This window comes from Ranitomeya variabilis, chromosome 3 (assembly GCF_051348905.1).
Source record: "Ranitomeya variabilis isolate aRanVar5 chromosome 3, aRanVar5.hap1, whole genome shotgun sequence".
NCBI classification, from domain to species: domain Eukaryota; kingdom Metazoa; phylum Chordata; class Amphibia; order Anura; family Dendrobatidae; genus Ranitomeya; species Ranitomeya variabilis.
The window spans coordinates 486548565-486567250 of record NC_135234.1 but is presented as its reverse complement, the minus strand read 5'-3'; the positions used below and the strand labels follow the sequence as shown (position 1 = coordinate 486567250).

Genomic DNA, 18686 nt, shown 5'->3' with positions numbered 1-18686 from the left:
GGGGAAAATGGTGGCCGCAATGGAAGCGGTTCCCTTTGCTCAACTGTATCTCCGCCCCTTACAACAGACCCTGCTGGACAATTGGGACAGGAGTTCCTTAACTCTCGCCCGACCATGTCCTCTGCCCCCGCGGACCAGGCAAGCGCTCAAGTGGTGGACTTTGGAATCATCTCTCAACCAGGGGAGGTCTTTTCGGTTGGGGAGCAGCGTTTCACCACCACACTGCCCAGGGGCGTTGGACGATTCGGGAATCGATACTTCCCATAAACATCTTGGAGATTCAAGCGATCAGACTTGCCTTGAGTCATTTTCACTTCCTACTCGCGGGTCACCCAATTCAAATTCAATCGGACAATGTCACAGCGGTGGCGTACATAAACCTCCCGCAGCAGGGCGGTGATGCAGGAAGTCTCCCACATTCTCCGTTGGGCTGAGAAAAAACACTCCACCATTTCTGCACTGCACATTCCAGGCGTCGAGAACTGGGCGGCGGACTTTCTCAGCCATGAGGGTCTCCCCTCGGGGGAGTGGGAACTCCATCCAGAGGTTTTCCAGCAAATCTGCCTTCGCTGAGGATCTCCGGACGTGGATCTGATGGCGTTCAGACTGAACGCAAAAGTTCCCAACTTCATGGCACGTTCTCGGGATCCCCGGGCCATCGGGGTGGACGCACTGATATCCCCATGGCATCGGTTCCAATTCCCGTACGTGTTTTCTCCGCTTCCTTTGCTGCCGAAAGTAATCCGAAAAATCAAGACGGAGGGGGTTCCTGTGATCCTTATTGCCCCGGATTGGCCACGTCGCGCATGGTATGCGGAGCTCGTTCAGCTCGTAGGCGATGTCCCCTGGCGGTTACCAGACTGCCCAGATCTGCTTCGCCAAGGGCCGATCTACCACCAGAGCTCAGGGGCCCTACGTTTAACGGCTTGGCTGTTGAAACCAGGATCCTAACTCAAGCTGGTTTCTCCCAGCAGGTCATTGCCACCATAAGCGCTCGCAAAGCGTCTTCCGCTCGCATCTATCACCGCACATGGAAAGCCGCCTTCTCATGGTGCAGGCTCCGCGGTCGTCCCCCTCTCGTTTTCTCAATTCCCTCCATTCTGGAATTTCTCCAGTCCGGCTTGGATTTCGGCCTGGCGCTCAGCTCCCTCAAGGGTCAGATCTCAGCGTTATCCGTGTTGTTCCAACGTAAGATTGCTGATAACTTGCAAGTCAGGACCTTTGTTCAAGGGGTCTCCCACGTGGTACCCCCCTACAGAATGCCGTTAGAGACCTGGGACCTCAATTTGGTCCCGAGCGTCCTTCAGGAATCTCCGTTTGTTTGAACCTCTGCAGAATGTCTTGCTGACTATTCTCTCCTGGAAGGTTGCCTTCCTTGTGGCAGTAACATCTATCAGGCGAGTCTCAGAGTTGGCCGCACTATCCTGCCGGGCGCCTTTCCTTTCCTTCCACCAGGACAAGGTAGTCCTACGCCCATCTCCGGCTTTTCTCCCCAAGTTGGTTTCATCCTTCCACCTTAATGAAGATATCATTCTTCCCTCCTTCTGCCCTCAGCCGAGACATAGGGTCGAAAAGGCCCTTCACACCTTGGACGTGGTACGGGCCCTCAGGAGGTACATTTCTAGGACTGCTCCCTTCCGCAAATCGGGCTCCCTCTTTGTTCTCCCGGAGGGTCACAGAAAGGGTTTAGTCGCGTCTAACACCACGATAGCCAGATGGATCCGATCAGCTATTCAAGAATCTTATCGGGTCAGGGGCAGACCTATCCCGGTGGGGATTAGGGCACACTCTACTCGGTCGATGGGTGCCTCCTGGGCCATTCGGCACCAGGCAACGGTGGAGCAGGTTTGCAAGGCCTCTACATGGTCTAGCCTGCATACTTTCACAAAGCACTACAATGTCCACACTCAATCTTCTGCGGATGCGGCCCTTGGCAGACATATTCTGCAGGCGGCCGTTGTGCATTTATAGTCAGATGGTACACTGAGTTATTTGGTTGTACTGTTCCCCACCCAGGGACTGCTTTGGGACGTCCCATGGTTCTGTGTCCCCCAATGTGGCGAAGGAGAAATAGGGATTTTTGTCTACTCACCGTAAAATCCTTTTCTCCGAGCCACTCATTGAGGGACACAGCACCCACCCTGTTAGCCTTACGGCTCGTTACTCTTTGGTTCTTGACTTTCTCTGACATGTTATACTCTAATGTTATGTAATATATTGTTATTAATCTCCTACTGCTTTTGCACTGAACTGGGTCTCTGGAAGCCAGCATGAGGGTGTATACTGCAGGGGAGGAGCTAACCTTTTTTGTCTCAACTTAGTGTCAGCCTCCTAGTGACAGCAGCATAACACCATGGTTCTGTGTCCCCCAACGAGTATCTCGGAGAAAAGGATTTTACGGTGAGTACACAAAAATCCCTATTTTAATATACCTTTCAGCCTCATGTAGTCTCTGGTCAACAGATGTGTAAATTCTGTATGAATCTTTGTGTTTCAGATTCTCTTGCACAAAGGTCTGTATCGTTGAATGATGCATTCACCTTTTTACCCAGCTGCAATTGCTGCTCTACCTTTACTGCCACCAAAAAAAAACAGTTGCTACATTTATGTATTTAACAATATTGGGGTCAGTCTTTTGTTGGCTTAGGTAAAGTAAAAGTTTTATTCAACCCCAATTTCATATCTTTGCACAGTAGCACAGGTCCAATCATTTTGCTGCTTCCTGGTAAAGTGTTGCTATATGAGAGTATTAAAGATATTGATGTGAACAGATACCTTTTATGTTTCATGGGGAAACCACGTGATTTTGGACATTATGAATCGGGTTTTGCCTGGAATTTCTGCAATTCATAGTCAAGTCACTAGCACAAGTAGAGTTGGTTGCCATCTGTTCAACATGGTTTCATATTCTGAAATCTAGTTCACACCTGCACTTCCTTCTCTGCACTGTTTTTTATATCCAGTTTCCTGCCCTACTTTTCTAACTTGTAACATTTCTCAGGGTCTTCACCGAAGTCCTTGTTTCCCTCATGGCATTACTTTGTGTCGAAGGGGTGGTAATAATCCACCTACCTGGACAATGTTTTGATGAAGACCCCATTCAGAGAGGACAAAAGTCCAGTTTCCTGATCACTTTGCACTTCATAGAATTCTTAGGATGGATTATCAATTGTGATGATCAAATATTCTCAGAATAATGTCATATCTGGGATTGCTCGTATATTATGTTCAAGTCCCTGCAGCTGCATGATTTGAGGCTGTTAGACAACCTGAACACATGGGGATTGCCCAACAAACAGGCAGTCATCGCATGTCTTGAGGCTGTCTAATGGTATGTTTCCACGTTATTTTGGCAGCGCTTTGGACGCAGCTCCATCCATAGTGCTGCCGGCTTTTGTACACGTGGTGATTCCACATGTGTTCGTTGAACCGTGCTTAATCACCGCATCCTATACATAGGACTGTGATATGTATCTTGCGGAGACTGAGCGTCTCTACAAGATAAATAGACATGCTGCAGTCTGGAAAGATGCGGCGCATGTCCGCCTCCGTAGGGTGCATGCATAGTGGATATGGGATTTTTTGAAATCTCATTGACTATGCTGTAACATCTGGACGCTGTGGATGTACGCAGAGTCCAACCCGCAGCGTTTACTGACTGTGCGAACATACCCTAACAGCCGCACATCATGCAGGCACGGGGAATAGAGCATAATATACAAGCACTCACAGATGGTCGGATAAGACATTATCTGCGCACGTTCGCTCATCACTATCAACTGATAATAGTTGTGCCTCGCTCTATCCCAGCCCATGGACTTTGTAGGAAGAGACTTTAAGCAGCCATTTGGTTTTGAGATTCGTTCATCAAGATGCGCTTTTCTTCAGTACAGAGTGTCTTGTTTGCGGATGGAGATTCTATGGTCACTCTGCTTCTGCATGAAGACTGTGTAGGACAGTATCGGCCTTCGAGGTAGTTCCTAATGCCTAGCTCCACACTTGCCGGTGGCCTCACTGAACGTATCTTCCTCTCCATCCATGTCTGCAGCAACTTATATTAGTGTATGTGGCCCCTGCCTCACTCCACGGCAACACTTTTTTTTTTTTTTCCTTCCCTCAATTGGCACTTTCTGTAGTCCATGTGTACCCAAAAAAAAAAAACCAAAAAAAAACCGTGGGGATTGTTTGATAGGCAATCCCCGCTTCTGTTTCGGTTGTCTAGCCGTATACTTACTACCTTTTATAATAGTAATACCATCGGGCCACGATCGTTTTTTGTATACTAAAACCAGAAGTCCTTGAAAAAAAATGCAGAAGTGGTGACGTGTTTCTATTTTTCTTCTAATTGCTCCACTCCTGGTTTTAGCTTACAGATATTGATGTAAAATATTGCACGTGTGCAGGTGGTCTTATATGGATACTCTATCTTCTTCCATGGGTGTAGTAAGTGATGCTGATTCAGACGTTCTTTTACAGGCAACATTATTCTGCCTATAGAAGAGGGTAGGTTCGGATTCCACAACTTCCTTCACTTAACGGGTTCTCTTCACGCCTTCATTGGTGGTTCCACGTCACCGATTTTAATATTTCCTGGAAGTACATGTTCCCTGACAAATACTGTAACAAGCATATTGAGTTAATGTATATTCCCTGAGGACCACCTAAAATTAAAAGCCCCTTTTTTTCCCCAATAGTGGACTCCCAAGCCCATTATATCGCTTTTGATCATGGCAACCTCTTTTCAGGAAGGATGACTCAAACATCTGAAATTTGCTAAATTCTTTAAATGTGCCACTATAGCCTTAGTACAGATCCTCATCTCTTCTGAGTCAAGTTTCCAATGAATGGACAAAATAATTGTGACCCTTTAATTACTCCAAGGTTGTGAAGCACCCTGGAGTATTCCTCTACAATGTTTATTCATGCAGCTATATGTATCGCCCCGAGCTCCATTCTTTCCTAGCCATTTAAACAAAAAACAACCGATTCAGCCCATGCAGGCTGAAGGAAATTTTTCATGACCCTGCCTTTAGCTGGCTCTCAGCTTCACCATTAAACATTTAAAAAGAGCTTTAATCTTCAGAACCAACCTCCACAACAGGAAGGGAAAATGTATTACCTCAAAGCACCAGCTGTGATCCCATGCCATCCTGTCTGTATACTCTTCCTTCCTCCCCTGGCCAGTAGATGTGGTATGATCAAACTATGTTCCTGCATGGTCAGACAGCCATTAAGCAGAAGGGGCACATTGAGAAGATTCTTGGCACAGGATTTTTTTTTATTTAACATCCTCGCAATGCACAGGGTAGTACTTTTTCAGGAGTAAAAGCCTACTTTCTGATCAGGCTGCCTTCGGGGTAGAACACTAGTTGCAAGTAAAACCAGGGCCACGATCAGTAAGCCCTTCCAGTGGCATGGTAACACCTTCTGCAGTCAGCAGCAGCCTGGACGTTGGCAATGGGAGCCAAAGGGACCCTGTTAATCACTGCAAACCCCTTCTAGAGGAACATCTGAAATAAATCCAGTGGTGGAGACAGGGAATATACTCAACAATCCCAACATCTTTGGTTACCCGCAATGCAACACCTTTGGTGGCCTTGCATAATTTGTCGGGTCAGTGGTTCTTATCTACAGCAGCAGTCAAGGGTATGAGGTGACCAGTGATGAAATGGCTTTCAAGTGGGAGGTATACTATTGTAGAATAAATTCTTTCGGTCATAGAATGGTGAAAATGAGGTTGGAAACATCTTCACCACGTAGGGAAAGAAAAGAAAAAAAAAAAAGTGCAGCAGACCTCAAACCGGTCTTCTCTACCACATATGGACACTAGGTCCGTGGAGCTGGTACAGTCAATCATGCAGAGTCAAAACTTTCACCTAGTGTCAAGCCTGTTAGTGACAAGGCATATGTATACCCACAGTCCTATGGACTTTAATGCTATTTGAAGAATTGTTTCTCAGGAGCACATCTTGCATAAACAGGATGAGCTGCTGAGAACAGTGGCAGTCTATGTGCACAGAATGATTACTGCTATTTTGTGCATATTAGAAGCATATTTGACCTTTCTAAACAAGCTGAAAAAAAAAATCAAGTATGTAGCCAATTAACAGTCATTTAATGCTGCAAGTCGGCCTGTGTAAAGAGCCCTTAGTCATGTCCTCATCTCGTTTCAGTTGCAGCGGGGTCTTACTGTTAAAAGGCTTGGGGACAACATTGAATAGGCTTTATAAGGCACTATCCTTGATTTAAAAAGCGTTCTAAACACGGCTTGTAGAAAACAAATAAGCGAGCACGACCCTGTGCCATACAGCGGTGAACTTGTAATAAATTAACTGATTCATTTAAATGAAGAGACCTGGCAGGTAAGCCAACCTCAATTACAGGTGGTGTACAAAAATAACAAACAGGCTTCATAGATTGGAAAGCATGATGCACCTAAATCCAAACCTTGCCTATCGCAATCTTTTCTGTATGTGCCAGATATCTTATGGATCCAGGCAACACAAAGCTGCAATGTGGAAGGGTTCTTTGTAAAGTCAAGGAGGTGATCATGGAAATGTATGGATAATTTAGTTACCATTAGTGATGAGCGAGCACGCTCGGGTGATCTCCCGAGTATTTGTGAGTCTCGCTCAGAGATTTAGTTTTTGTCGACACAGCTGCATGATTTGTGACTGCTACACAGGCTGAACACGTGGGGGTTGCCTTTTTGTTAGGGAATTCCCACATGTATTCAGGCTGTCCAGCAGCTGCAAATCATGCAGCTGTGTCGACAAAAACTAAATCTCCGAGCACTCAAATACTCGGGAGACCACCCGAGCAACGAGTATACTCGCTCATCACTAGTTACCATTAGTAAACCACAGTAAAACAGGAGTACATTTCAACTGATGCATAGAAGTGTTTATTGTTGACAAGATTTTCCTAAAAATGGTGAAATAACTTCTAAGAAGGAATACAAATAAATACTGAAAAAAAAACATGGAAGTCACAGGACACATCAGGGAAATATCTACAGAATGATGAAAAAGCATAATACATGTTAAGTATACAATCACAAAGGCTTAGTCCATGGAATATATACTCTAATATTTACATCATGTATTCCTCTCGCTAGCCCACTGATTCCATATCCAAAGATTAATATTACGTTTATTTGCTAATAAGACTTTCAATTCAAGAGTAACTAAACTTTTTAACTTGTACAGGGGAGATATATCAAAACATTATGATATATATCGATGGTGGTCTGGGTCTGAAAACCCCCTACTAAAAATCACTCACCACGGGGCATAAACACTCAGTTTATTCTCAAAAACATGAGCAAACAGGCTATGGATCCGTACACTTTGTGTAGAGCGCAGATACTATTCTCCTCGTATTGCTACCAGGACATGGTTTAATTTATCTGCGGGGGTCTCGTGATGCAATACCCACTAAACACTAGTTATCAGGGAATGTTTATATATCTATGGTATTTATATACCGTATATATTCTTTTTTAGTTTTAGCTACCCTTGAATAAATCTCTGGTTTACACCGTACAGTGTAGCACCTGCAGGGTCATACACGTATACTTCTGAATATAAATTTTTGCTCAGCTTAGTAAGTGCTTCTTTCCAAGGAACTGTATTTTTCGATCGAGTGCAGTTGATCGTATTGGAGTATTTGCTTCGTAAAATGGATTCATTGCAAACTGCAGAAAAAGAAAAAAAAAAAAACAGTAAAAGGTATAAATACACAGGCAGAATCTCTGAACACCGCAATGTGCACATACCACCTCTATGGCATACCTTAATGTACAAGTCATATGCTTCATTGAAAAAATTTTTAATTCCATCTTCTTGCCGTACGTCATGTAGCATAATAAATCTCATATGTAAAAGGGAAAAAAAAAGCAATGCTAAGGAAAATGTAGATGTAACAAACATCTTCTATAGATATTAGAAAGTCTACTTCCCACTTGGATAAAATATAAAATTGTTGGCGTTCATAGGCTTTTAAAATGATTACATTTATGTCAAGGAAAGGTAGTGACATCACAGCTGGAGGGGTACAGAATAGAACATGGCAGCGCCACACCCTGCTTAGTGGCGGCTGCCAGGTACTGCAGATCAGCCCATATTGAAAAGGATAAGAGCAAATTGGCTGCACCCCAATGCCATCACTAAACAGTGGTCTGCTCTACACAGTGTTTATATCAGCCGATTGGTGGGATCTGACATCCGCACTCCCACCACTCATACTGATGTGCTACACTAAAGACAGATCATTAATATACAAGTACTGGACGACCCTTTAATTCAAATGTTCGTATCATTTTGACATGCATACTAAAAAGCTCAAGAAAATATTCAGGCTTGGTGATCAATAAGAATAATAATATTTTTTATTTCTATAGCGCCAACATATTCAGCAGCACTTTACTTGTGAAATAAATATTATAGCAAATCGAAGCTATTAATAAAAAAAAGCCCCACATACGGTAGTTCTGTATATAGACAGAATATGTACTCCTGTATATCGGCAGTCATCATTTGCTGTTGTGAGCAGTTAAAACTATAATGGTGTCTGATGTAAACAGTGTGACAACAGGTGGTGGATCCAAGAATGGTGGCCTCAATACTGTACAGCTTACAACTAATAGCGGCATCTCCGGCATTCTCAGCAGCTCCCCAAACAATGTGCTCACACTGGAGGACCAGCTGCCAGCACCCAAATTCTCCCCACCCCTTAGTGTGATAGATAGATGTAATATAGAGGTAACTATCATCTCTCTCGATCTATTATCAATGGGATAAGTGGTCAGCATTCGCAGCAACAAAAAAAAGGATATGTCCAGCAGTTACAAATGCAGAAACAAACCATTCATTAAATTTGTCAACGGTCTTGAGGTACATGTTGTTTGACAGCCACATGTTCTCATCCACCAGATCCAGGGCTGCGTGTGCTATGAACTGGTTCAGATGGCGATGGTCATCCTTGGCAAATCATGAAAAGGAGGAAAACAAACTTGAAATGTAGCTTTTCAGACTATTAAAAATAGTTAAATCACCACTCCATTATAAATGTTACCTCTGCAGTGGTGGCACCAATATATTCCTTGTCCCTAATAATCGCTGCGGACATCTTCTGCACTTTGTGACCTGTCAGATCACTCCAGTGGGGGCTAGTCAAGCCAGAGGTCACTTCTCAATGCAAGTCTACGAGAGCCAGAAAAAGGCCAGAACCTCTCATAGACTGACCTTGAGAGATTGTGACTAAGTTACCTCTGACTTCTGGTCAGGCAGACTTTACGATCACAAGATGGCAAATTGGGACCAGAACGGTGCCAGGAACAGCTGAAGACAGCAGCTGGTGAGTATAAGACTAGGGGCACAGACCTGTACCATAGATGGAGGATGCGTGAAGCGATCAGCTCCTCTCTATTTAGGAGTAACCCCCCAGGGTAAGCAGAAAGCTGTGAGCTGTTGAAGAAAGGTTTTGTCACACTCCCTTTAACATGAACCTCACACCTGATACATGCCGCCTGTGGACTGAGCAGCAAGTATCAGACATTGGCTCTCTAATCACAACCAGGTATATTTTACTCCGGTTGTGTCAAGGTATCGGGATAGTGGACTTCACTCTGCGCTGCCGATTTTCCGGTCAAACATCCACGAGACGGGGGATAGTTCACAGTGGTTTATTGTCAACGCGTTTCAAATTCATCAAACTCCTTCTTCAGGATGTACACAACAACACATGGCTGATGGCTATGCAACACATTGACAATAAACCACTTTGAACTCTCCTCTGTCTCATGGATCTTTGACTGGAAAATCAGCAGCGCAAAGTGAAGTCCACTATCCCAATACCTTGACACGTTCTACATCTTGGTGGGTGCTGCAGTACCTGATATAAGGCGAACATACTGGGAGGGTCACACTAACCCCATAAGGTGAGCACTTACGATTGGTTTACCTGGATAAGCTCCTATTTGCGCTTTTCGTTTTTTCTAGCATCAGGATTCTGGTTGTGATATACCTTTAATAGCGGCTGGGGACCAAGCCGCATGGCAGACTAGTTGCACAGACGAGCGCCTTCTCTTCGCCCACTGTCTGGATTGACAGGTCTCTCCTAGGTGCGTATATAGGCAGAGACCATCAGTCACTGTCAGCGGCGGAGACAAGCCAAATGTCAGGTTCTCCGACACTTAATGACAATTTTTTTACATAACTAAGCTGCCATTAATGACATATTGTCAATTCCAGTCATTTCCCTACAATCTGACAACTGCTGCAATTCTCACTGCGTGGTCTGGGTTCACGCTGAGCGCCCTAGGCCCCTACACTATACACACTCAGTTATGAGAGTAAGCGCCAAATAACATGTATCACGATAATGGCCAAGTACCTTAGATTCGGTTTTTCCTGGAGGCAGAAACTCCATCTCAAATACTGGGTTGTCATGATGTCCCACAATCACAAAGTAGAAGCTGCCAGACATGGTCCTCAGAGCGGGAGACACCTAAACACAAGCAGAGGCATCAGAAAACACATCTATTCCCAGCAGTAGAGCGGCCATTACATTAGAGACCCATGCTCAGCACATGCGCCACAAGCTCTCCAGATACGCACATGTATGGAGCCGGCTTTATTCCTGCTTATGTGGAGCAGCAGATTACTAGGCTTGTGCTCATAGGACCATAGTGCTGTGTGTACAGTGACTGACAGGAGGACATAAAGGCCCTGAGCTGCTCCCCACCTTTATCATGGGGGTCTCCTGTTAGTGCCTCATCTGACCTGGAGATGGAGAGGCTGGGATTTCTCTGTGTGTGCAATGGCTGACAGGAGGACATAAAGACCCTGTGCAGCCCCCGACCTTTATCATGGAGGTCTCCTGTTAGTGCATCTTCTGACCTGGAGATGGCGAGGCTGGGATTTCTCTGTGTACAATGACTGACAGGAGGACATAAAGGCCATGTGCAGCCCCGACCTTTATCATGGGGGTCTCCTGTTAGTGCCTCATCTGACCTGGAGATGGCGAGGATGGGATTTCTCTGTGTGTACAATGACTGACAGGAGGACATAAAGGCCCTGAGCTGCTCCCCACCTTTATCATGGGGGTCTCCTGTTAGTGCCTCATCTGACCTGGAGATGGAGAGGCTGGGATTTCTCTGTGTGTGCAATGGCTAACAGGCGGACATAAAGACCCTGTGCAGCCCCCGACCTTTATCATGGGGGTCTCCTGTTAGTGCCTCATCTGACCTGGAGATGGCGAGGCTGGGATTTCTCTGTGTGTACAATGGCTGACAGGAGGACATAAAGGCCCTGTGCAGCCCTGACCTTTATCATGGGGGTCTCCTGTTAGTGCCTCATCTGACCTGGAGATGGAGAGGCTGGGATTTCTGTGTGTGTGTACAATGGCTGACAGGAGGACATAAAGGCCCTGTGCAGCCCCCGACCTTTATCATGGAGGTCTCCTGTTAGTGCATCTTCTGACCTGGAGATGGAGAGGCTGGGATTTCTCTGTGTGTACAATGGCTGACAGGAGGACATAAAGGCCCTGAGCTGCTCCCCACCTTTATCATGGAGGTCTCCTGTTAGTGCATCTTCTGACCTGGAGATGGAGAGGCTGGGATTTCTCTGTGTGTACAATGGCTGACAGGAGGACATAAAGGCCCTGTGCAGCCCCCGACCTTTATCATGGGGGTCTCCTGTTAGTGCCTCATCTGACCTGGAGATGGCGAGACTGGGATTTCTCTGTGTGTACAATGGCTGACAGGAGAACATAAAGGCCCTGTGCAGCCCCCGACCTTTATCATGGGGGTCTCCTGTTAGTGCATCATCTGATCTGGAGAGGCTGGGATTTCTCTGTGTGTACAATGACTGACAGGAGGACATAAAGGCCCTGTGCAGCCCCCATTCTTTATCATGGGGTCTCCTACATCCTGTTAGTGCATTGGTAATCTGAGCTGCTATTAGTAAGAAGCTCCGCCACATCAGGTGCCACTCTCATCATGGCTTCCACTTATCACTAAGAATCCGCTCAGAAAGTGCTGGTGAAAAGCGACATGTCCACATCTCCCCACTCCCGGGGCACACAGCAGCGCCACACAGGTAGCAGAGCTGGGAGCGGCCTGGTTTCCTAGTGATACTGAATGACATCACGATAATCCCCTCCTGACAGTGGGGTTCCCCGGCGCTCACCTCTGTCTGGGGCCAAGTCCAGGCTCATATACTCAAATGCGCAAACTAGTCTGCTAGTCATCGAGCAATGACGTCACACCTCCTATTTTCCGGCATCTTCGCTTCCGCTGTTTGATAACTTTATTTATAACAAACGGAAACTACATGGAAAAGAGGTTTGGAACGCGGAAATAGGCTTTTCATTCTGGAAGGGGCGGGAACTTCGCTTTGCTGCTGATTGGAAGGTTGGCTCTCGGCTCTTGCTGTGATTGGTTGCCATGTAAGCAATGATCCAGTCTGCTGGGTCCCCTGTGTTTACACATTAGCTGGCGGTTGGCTTTAGTGTGAGCACTGCTGTATGCCCCAGGGAGGTGAGTGTCCTCTGTTATGTGGTCTGCACGGTTTATATCTGCGGTACCGGTACAGACCTGTGGTGTGAACACTGCTGTATGCCCCAGGGAGGTGAGTGTCCTCTGTTATGTGGTCTGCACGGTTTATAGCTACGGTACCGGTACAGACCTGTGGTGTGAGCACTGCTGTATGCCCCAGGGAGGTGAGTGTCCTCTGTTATGTGGTCTGCACGGTTTATGGCTGCGGTACAGGTACAGACCTGTGGTGTGAGCACTGCTGTATGCCCCAGGGAGGTGAGTGTCCTCTGTTATGTGGAGCTGCACGGTTTATGGCCGCGGTACCGGTACAGACCTGTGGTGTGAGCACTGCTGTATGCCCCAGGGAGGTGAGTGTCCTCTGTTATGTGGTCTGCACGGTTTATATCTGCGGTACCAGTACAGACCTGTGGTGTGAGCACTGCTGTATGCCCCAGGGAGGTGAGTGTCCTCTGTTATGTGGAGCTGCACGGTTAATAGCCACGGTACCGGTACAGACCTGTGGTGTGAGCACTGCTGTATGCCCCAGGGAGGTGAGTGTCCTCTGTTATGCGGTCTGCACGGTTTATGGCTGCGGTACCGGTACAGACCTGTGGTGTGAGCACTGCTGTATGCCCCAGGGAGGTGAGTGTCCTCTGTTATGTGGTCTGCACGGTTTATGGCCGCGGTACCGGTACAGACCTGTGGTGTGAACACTGCTGTATGCCCCAGGGAGGTGAGTGTCCTCTGTTATGTGGTCTGCACGGTTTATATCTGCGGTACCGGTACAGACCTGTGGTGTGAACACTGCTGTATGCCCCAGGGAGGTGAGTGTCCTCTGTTATGTGGTCTGCACGGTTTATAGCTACGGTACCGGTACAGACCTGTGGTGTGAGCACTGCTGTATGCCCCAGGGAGGTGAGTGTCCTCTGTTATGTGGAGCTGCATGGTTTATAGCCACGGTACCGGTACAGACCTGTGGTGTGAGCACTGCTGTATGCCCCAGGGAGGTGAGTGTCCTCTGTTATGTGGTCTGCACGGTTTATGGCCGCGGTACCGGTACAGACCTGTGGTGTGAACACTGCTGTATGCCCCAGGGAGGTGAGTGTCCTCTGTTATGTGGTCTGCACGGTTTATATCTGCGGTACCGGTACAGACCTGTGGTGTGAACACTGCTGTATGCCCCAGGGAGGTGAGTGTCCTCTGTTATGTGGTCTGCACGGTTTATAGCTACGGTACCGGTACAGACCTGTGGTGTGAGCACTGCTGTATGCCCCAGGGAGGTGAGTGTCCTCTGTTATGTGGAGCTGCATGGTTTATAGCCACGGTACCGGTACAGACCTGTGGTGTGAGCACTGCTGTATGCCCCAGGGAGGTGAGTGTCCTCTGTTATGTGGTCTGCACGGTTTATGGCCGCGGTACCGGTACAGACCTGTGGTGTGAACACTGCTGTATGCCCCAGGGAGGTGAGTGTCCTCTGTTATGTGGTCTGCACGGTTTATATCTGCGGTACCGGTACAGACCTGTGGTGTGAACACTGCTGTATGCCCCAGGGAGGTGAGTGTCCTCTGTTATGTGGTCTGCACGGTTTATGGCCGCGGTACCGGTACAGACCTGTGGTGTGAGCACTGCTGTATGCCCCAGGGAGGTGAGTGTCCTCTGTTATGTGGTCTGCACGGTTTATGGCTGCGGTACCGGTACAGACCTGTGGTGTGAACACTGCTGTATGCCCCAGGGAGGTGAGTGTCCTCTGTTATGTGGTCTGCACGGTTTATAGCTACGGTACCAGTACAGACCTGTGGTGTGAGCACTGCTGTATGCCCCAGGGAGGTGAGTGTCCTCTGTTATGCGGTCTGCACGGTTTATGGCTGCGGTACCGGTACAGACCTGTGGTGTGAACTCTGCTGTATGCCCCAGGGAGGTGAGTGTCCTCTGTTATGTGGTCTGCACGGTTTATGGCTGCGGTACCGGTACAGACCTGTGGTGTGAGCACTGCTGTATGCCCCAGGGAGGTGAGTGTCCTCTGTTATGTGGTCTGCACGGTTTATGGCTGCGGTACCAGTACAGACCTGTGGTGTGAGCACTGCTGTATGCCCCAGGGAGGTGAGTGTCCTCTGTTATGTGGAGCTGCACGGTTTATGGCTGCGGTACCGGTACAGACCTGTGGTGTGAGCACTGCTGTATGCCCCAGGGAGGTGAGTGTCCTCTGTTATGTGGTCTGCACGGTTTATAGCTACGGTACCAGTACAGACCTGTGGTGTGAGCACTGCTGTATGCCCCAGGGAGGTGAGTGTCCTCTGTTATGTGGAGCTGCACGGTTTATAGCCACGGTACCGGTACAGACCTGTGGTGTGAGCACTGCTGTATGCCCCAGGGAGGTGAGTGTCCTCTGTTATGTGGTCTGCACGGTTTATGGCTGCGGTACCGGTACAGACCTGTGGTGTGAACACTGCTGTATGCCGCAGGGAGGTGAGTGTCCTCTGTTATGTGGTCTGCACGGTTTATAGCTACGGTACCAGTACAGACCTGTGGTGTGAGCACTGCTGTATGCCCCAGGGAGGTGAGTGTCCTCTGTTATGCGGTCTGCACGGTTTATGGCTGCGGTACCGGTACAGACCTGTGGTGTGAACTCTGCTGTATGCCCCAGGGAGGTGAGTGTCCTCTGTTATGTGGTCTGCACGGTTTATGGCTGCGGTACCGGTACAGACCTGTGGTGTGAGCACTGCTGTATGCCCCAGGGAGGTGAGTGTCCTCTGTTATGTGGTCTGCACGGTTTATGGCTGCGGTACCAGTACAGACCTGTGGTGTGAGCACTGCTGTATGCCCCAGGGAGGTGAGTGTCCTCTGTTATGCGGTCTGCACGGTTTATGGCTGTGGTACCGGTACAGACCTGTGGTGTGAACTCTGCTGTATGCCCCAGGGAGGTGAGTGTCCTCTGTTATGTGGTCTGCACGGTTTATGGCTGCGGTACCGGTACAGACCTGTGGTGTGAGCACTGCTGTATGCCCCAGGGAGGTGAGTGTCCTCTGTTATGTGGTCTGCACGGTTTATGGCCGCGGTACCGGTACTGACCTGTGGTGTGAACACTGCTGTATGCCCCAGGGAGGTGAGTGTCCTCTGTTATGTGGTCTGCACGGTTTATGGCTGCGGTACCGGTACAGACCTGTGGTGTGAGCACTGCTGTATGCCCCAGGGAGGTGAGTGTCCTCTGTTATGTGGTCTGCACGGTTTATGGCCGCGGTACCGGTACTGACCTGTGGTGTGAACACTGCTGTATGCCCCAGGGAGGTGAGTGTCCTCTGTTATGTGGATCTGCACGGTTTATGGCTGCGGTACAGGTACAGACCTGTGGTGTGAGCACTGCTGTATGCCCCAGGGAGGTGAGTGTCCTCTGTTATGTGGATCTGCACGGTTTATATCTGGGTCATTCCATGTCAAGTGAACCAATGATTTTTACCACTATATTTTTAATTCTTTTGAGATTTTGTTCTTTGGTAATAGTGTGTCAGAGAATGCAAAATGTGGAGAAAAAAAAATTCTAGATATTTTTTTTTTATTTTTTATTGATTTTCAAAGTTCTGAAAAACTGCGGATTTCGGTGTTGCCTGCCTTTACATTTATCCCCATAACTCGGGCTAGAAAAGAGATAGAGAAACAAAATAAACACCATTCTACTCAGAACTGTACAGGTTTTCACCAGATATGTCACAAGAGTATCTTTAATAATATTTTACCTATGCGAACGCAAGCGCAAAACTTTAAAACGCATTTCCGAAAAAAACGTTTAATTTAAAAATTTCAAAAACTGCACATGTGCCTGCTATGCTCCTAGCCACTTCTGCACCAAAATACAAGCTGGGATCGTGGTGGGATCATATTTTAAAAAATAAAACTATTACAGTGTCAGTTCAAAAATCTTGATCTCAGATCTGTTCAGCCTGTGGTCTAACAGTGTGGGGTCTAGATTTACCAAATAATCCATGATTGCTAGATATTACGGTATTATTTATTATGTTACAGAGTATTAGAAGCAGGAGAGGACAGAGGAGAAGCTTTGTTAGGGCTGAGGATGACCAGGGGTAGACGGTGACTGCAGAGCAGATGACAGGCCGGCAGCTCGAGCCTCCAGAGGCCATATTCACACCAAATCTTATCACCCAGGAGAGGTAACTCCTCAAATGGAGGGAGAAACATATTCTTAACATCCAGTTCATGTATTGTACAAACCAGGACTACAAAGAGGAGGAGGAGAGTTTGTGAAAACATCAGTTACAGGAAGCAGAACCCATCACAGGGACTCAGCAATACCGGACTTTCATCCCATGTAGTGGAAATAAAGACAGTGACGTCCATGAAGTGGTAGAAGGCGGCACAAGATCGGCAATGGATGACACAACTGGTGATGTGACCTGTGAATATGATCGGCGCTGGTGGCTACTGGACTCTCCAAAGATTGTGAAAATGAAGACGTAGAAGTGACTTTTTTGCACCTTCTGGTCCAGCGCCGTCCTTTGTGTATCCAAGAAAATCAGACATTGTAAAAGTGAACAAAAACCAGATATAACTCAGGTGGAGCCGAGCACCGTGACAGCCGCACATACTCGGACACAGAAGGAGACGGCCATTGCTAGTGAGCGCTTATGGACAAGATGACATTTCATCCATTAGAAGGGACACATTGCTGATAACAGGCCAGTGTAAAAACCTACTATTGTTTGATTAGTTCATATTTTATAGTACGAGGAGGATTTAACTACTGTACTATTCTTCTTAAACACTTCAGAAATGACATGTTTAGTGATATAGTAGAAAAAAAAATCTTCCATGTATAAATAGGTGGTAAAAATATGGGTTCTTTTAATCTTGTTTTTAACATATAATTAGGATCAGACTGTATTTAGAAAATCACACTTGAGGATGTGATCACGTTTTTTCTTTTGGCTTGTTCAATGCATTCAGGTTGAAAATGCTGAGCAAGTTGTGTTATGATGATTAAGATGTATTTATTCTGGCACTATGGTATTTGTTTTTTGCGTTTCTTTATTGTTACATATAAATGTTGAATGCAATAAGTTGTAATTTGAAAAGAAAAAGGGAAGAAACTCACACAAACAAAAAATCAGATGATTCAAGGCTTAAAAAAAAATACAAATGTGATAGGTCCCAAATTGAATCCCTGTACAAATATAAACAAGGTCACAAGTAACACACATGCATGGTTTCAAAATTTTAAAACATACGTTTTTTTCAGAATTGCGCATCAAAATGTTTAATTTGATTTCACCAAAACAAAATATAAAGAAACATAGTCTTGTGACATATCAAATGAAAGCCGGACCCGTTCTGAGAAAAATGCTGCCTCTCCCACCTCTATATCTTAATTCTAGCCCGAGATATGATAAAAAATGTAAAGCCATACCAGGCCAAAATCTGCGCTTTTTTAAAACTTTAAAAATCTGTAAAAAATTAACTGATGAAGGAAAAAATTCTAAACTTTTAATTTGTAATTAATTAAAGTTGTACTTCATAAAAACAAAAAATAAACAAAATCTAAAGATGTCAGGTAAAAAAAATATTCATATTTGGATCACTTGATATGGAATGACCCATCTGCGGTACCGGTACAGACCTGTGGTGTGAACACTGCTGTATGCCCCAGGGAGGTGAGTGTCCTCTATTATATGGATCTGCACGGTTTATGGCTGCGGTACAGGTACAGACCTGTGGTGTGAACACTGCTGTATGCCCCAGGGAGGTGAGTGTCCTCTGTTATGTGGTCTGCACGGTTTATGGCCGCGGTACCGGTACAGACCTGTGGTGTGAGCACTGCTGTATGCCCCAGGGAGGTGAGTGTCCTCTGTTATATGGATCTGCACGGTTTATGGCTGCGGTACCGGTACAGTCCTGCGGTGTGAACACTGCTGTATGCCCCAGGGAGGTGAGTGTCCTCTGTTATATGGATCTGCACGGTTTATGGCTGCGGTACAGGTACAGACCTGTGGTGTGAACACTGCTGTATGCCCCAGGGAGGTGAGTGTCCTCTGTTATGTGGTCTGCACGGTTTATGGCCGCGGTACCGGTACAGACCTGTGGTGTGAACACTGCTGTATGCCCCAGGGAGGTGAGTGCCCTCTGTTATGTGGAGCTGCAC

At 46.8% G+C, this 18686-nt stretch overlaps 2 protein-coding genes across 3 annotated transcripts in view; one reads left to right on the top strand and one right to left on the bottom strand.

Moving 5' to 3' along the window:
* Window positions 1-6888: 6888 nt before the first annotated feature.
* Window positions 6889-12320, bottom strand: TRAPPC2 (trafficking protein particle complex subunit 2). The gene is made up of 5 exons (XM_077296795.1): window positions 12192-12320; window positions 10396-10509; window positions 8839-8981; window positions 7794-7881; window positions 6889-7696 (listed from the first exon to the last, which is right to left on the bottom strand). Exons 2-5 carry the CDS (start codon window positions 10486-10488, stop codon window positions 7598-7600), a joined length of 423 nt encoding a protein of 140 aa, XP_077152910.1. The 5' UTR covers window positions 10489-10509; window positions 12192-12320; the 3' UTR covers window positions 6889-7597.
* A 103-nt stretch (window positions 12321-12423) lies between these two features.
* OFD1 (OFD1 centriole and centriolar satellite protein) overlaps window positions 12424-18686 on the top strand; it is an 83133-nt gene continuing 76870 nt past the window's right edge. For both annotated transcript variants that reach the window (XR_013223941.1, XM_077296780.1), the window contains exon 1: window positions 12424-12541. The gene's annotated coding sequence lies outside the window, so the exon portion shown is untranslated. The remainder of the gene's footprint in view (window positions 12542-18686) is intronic.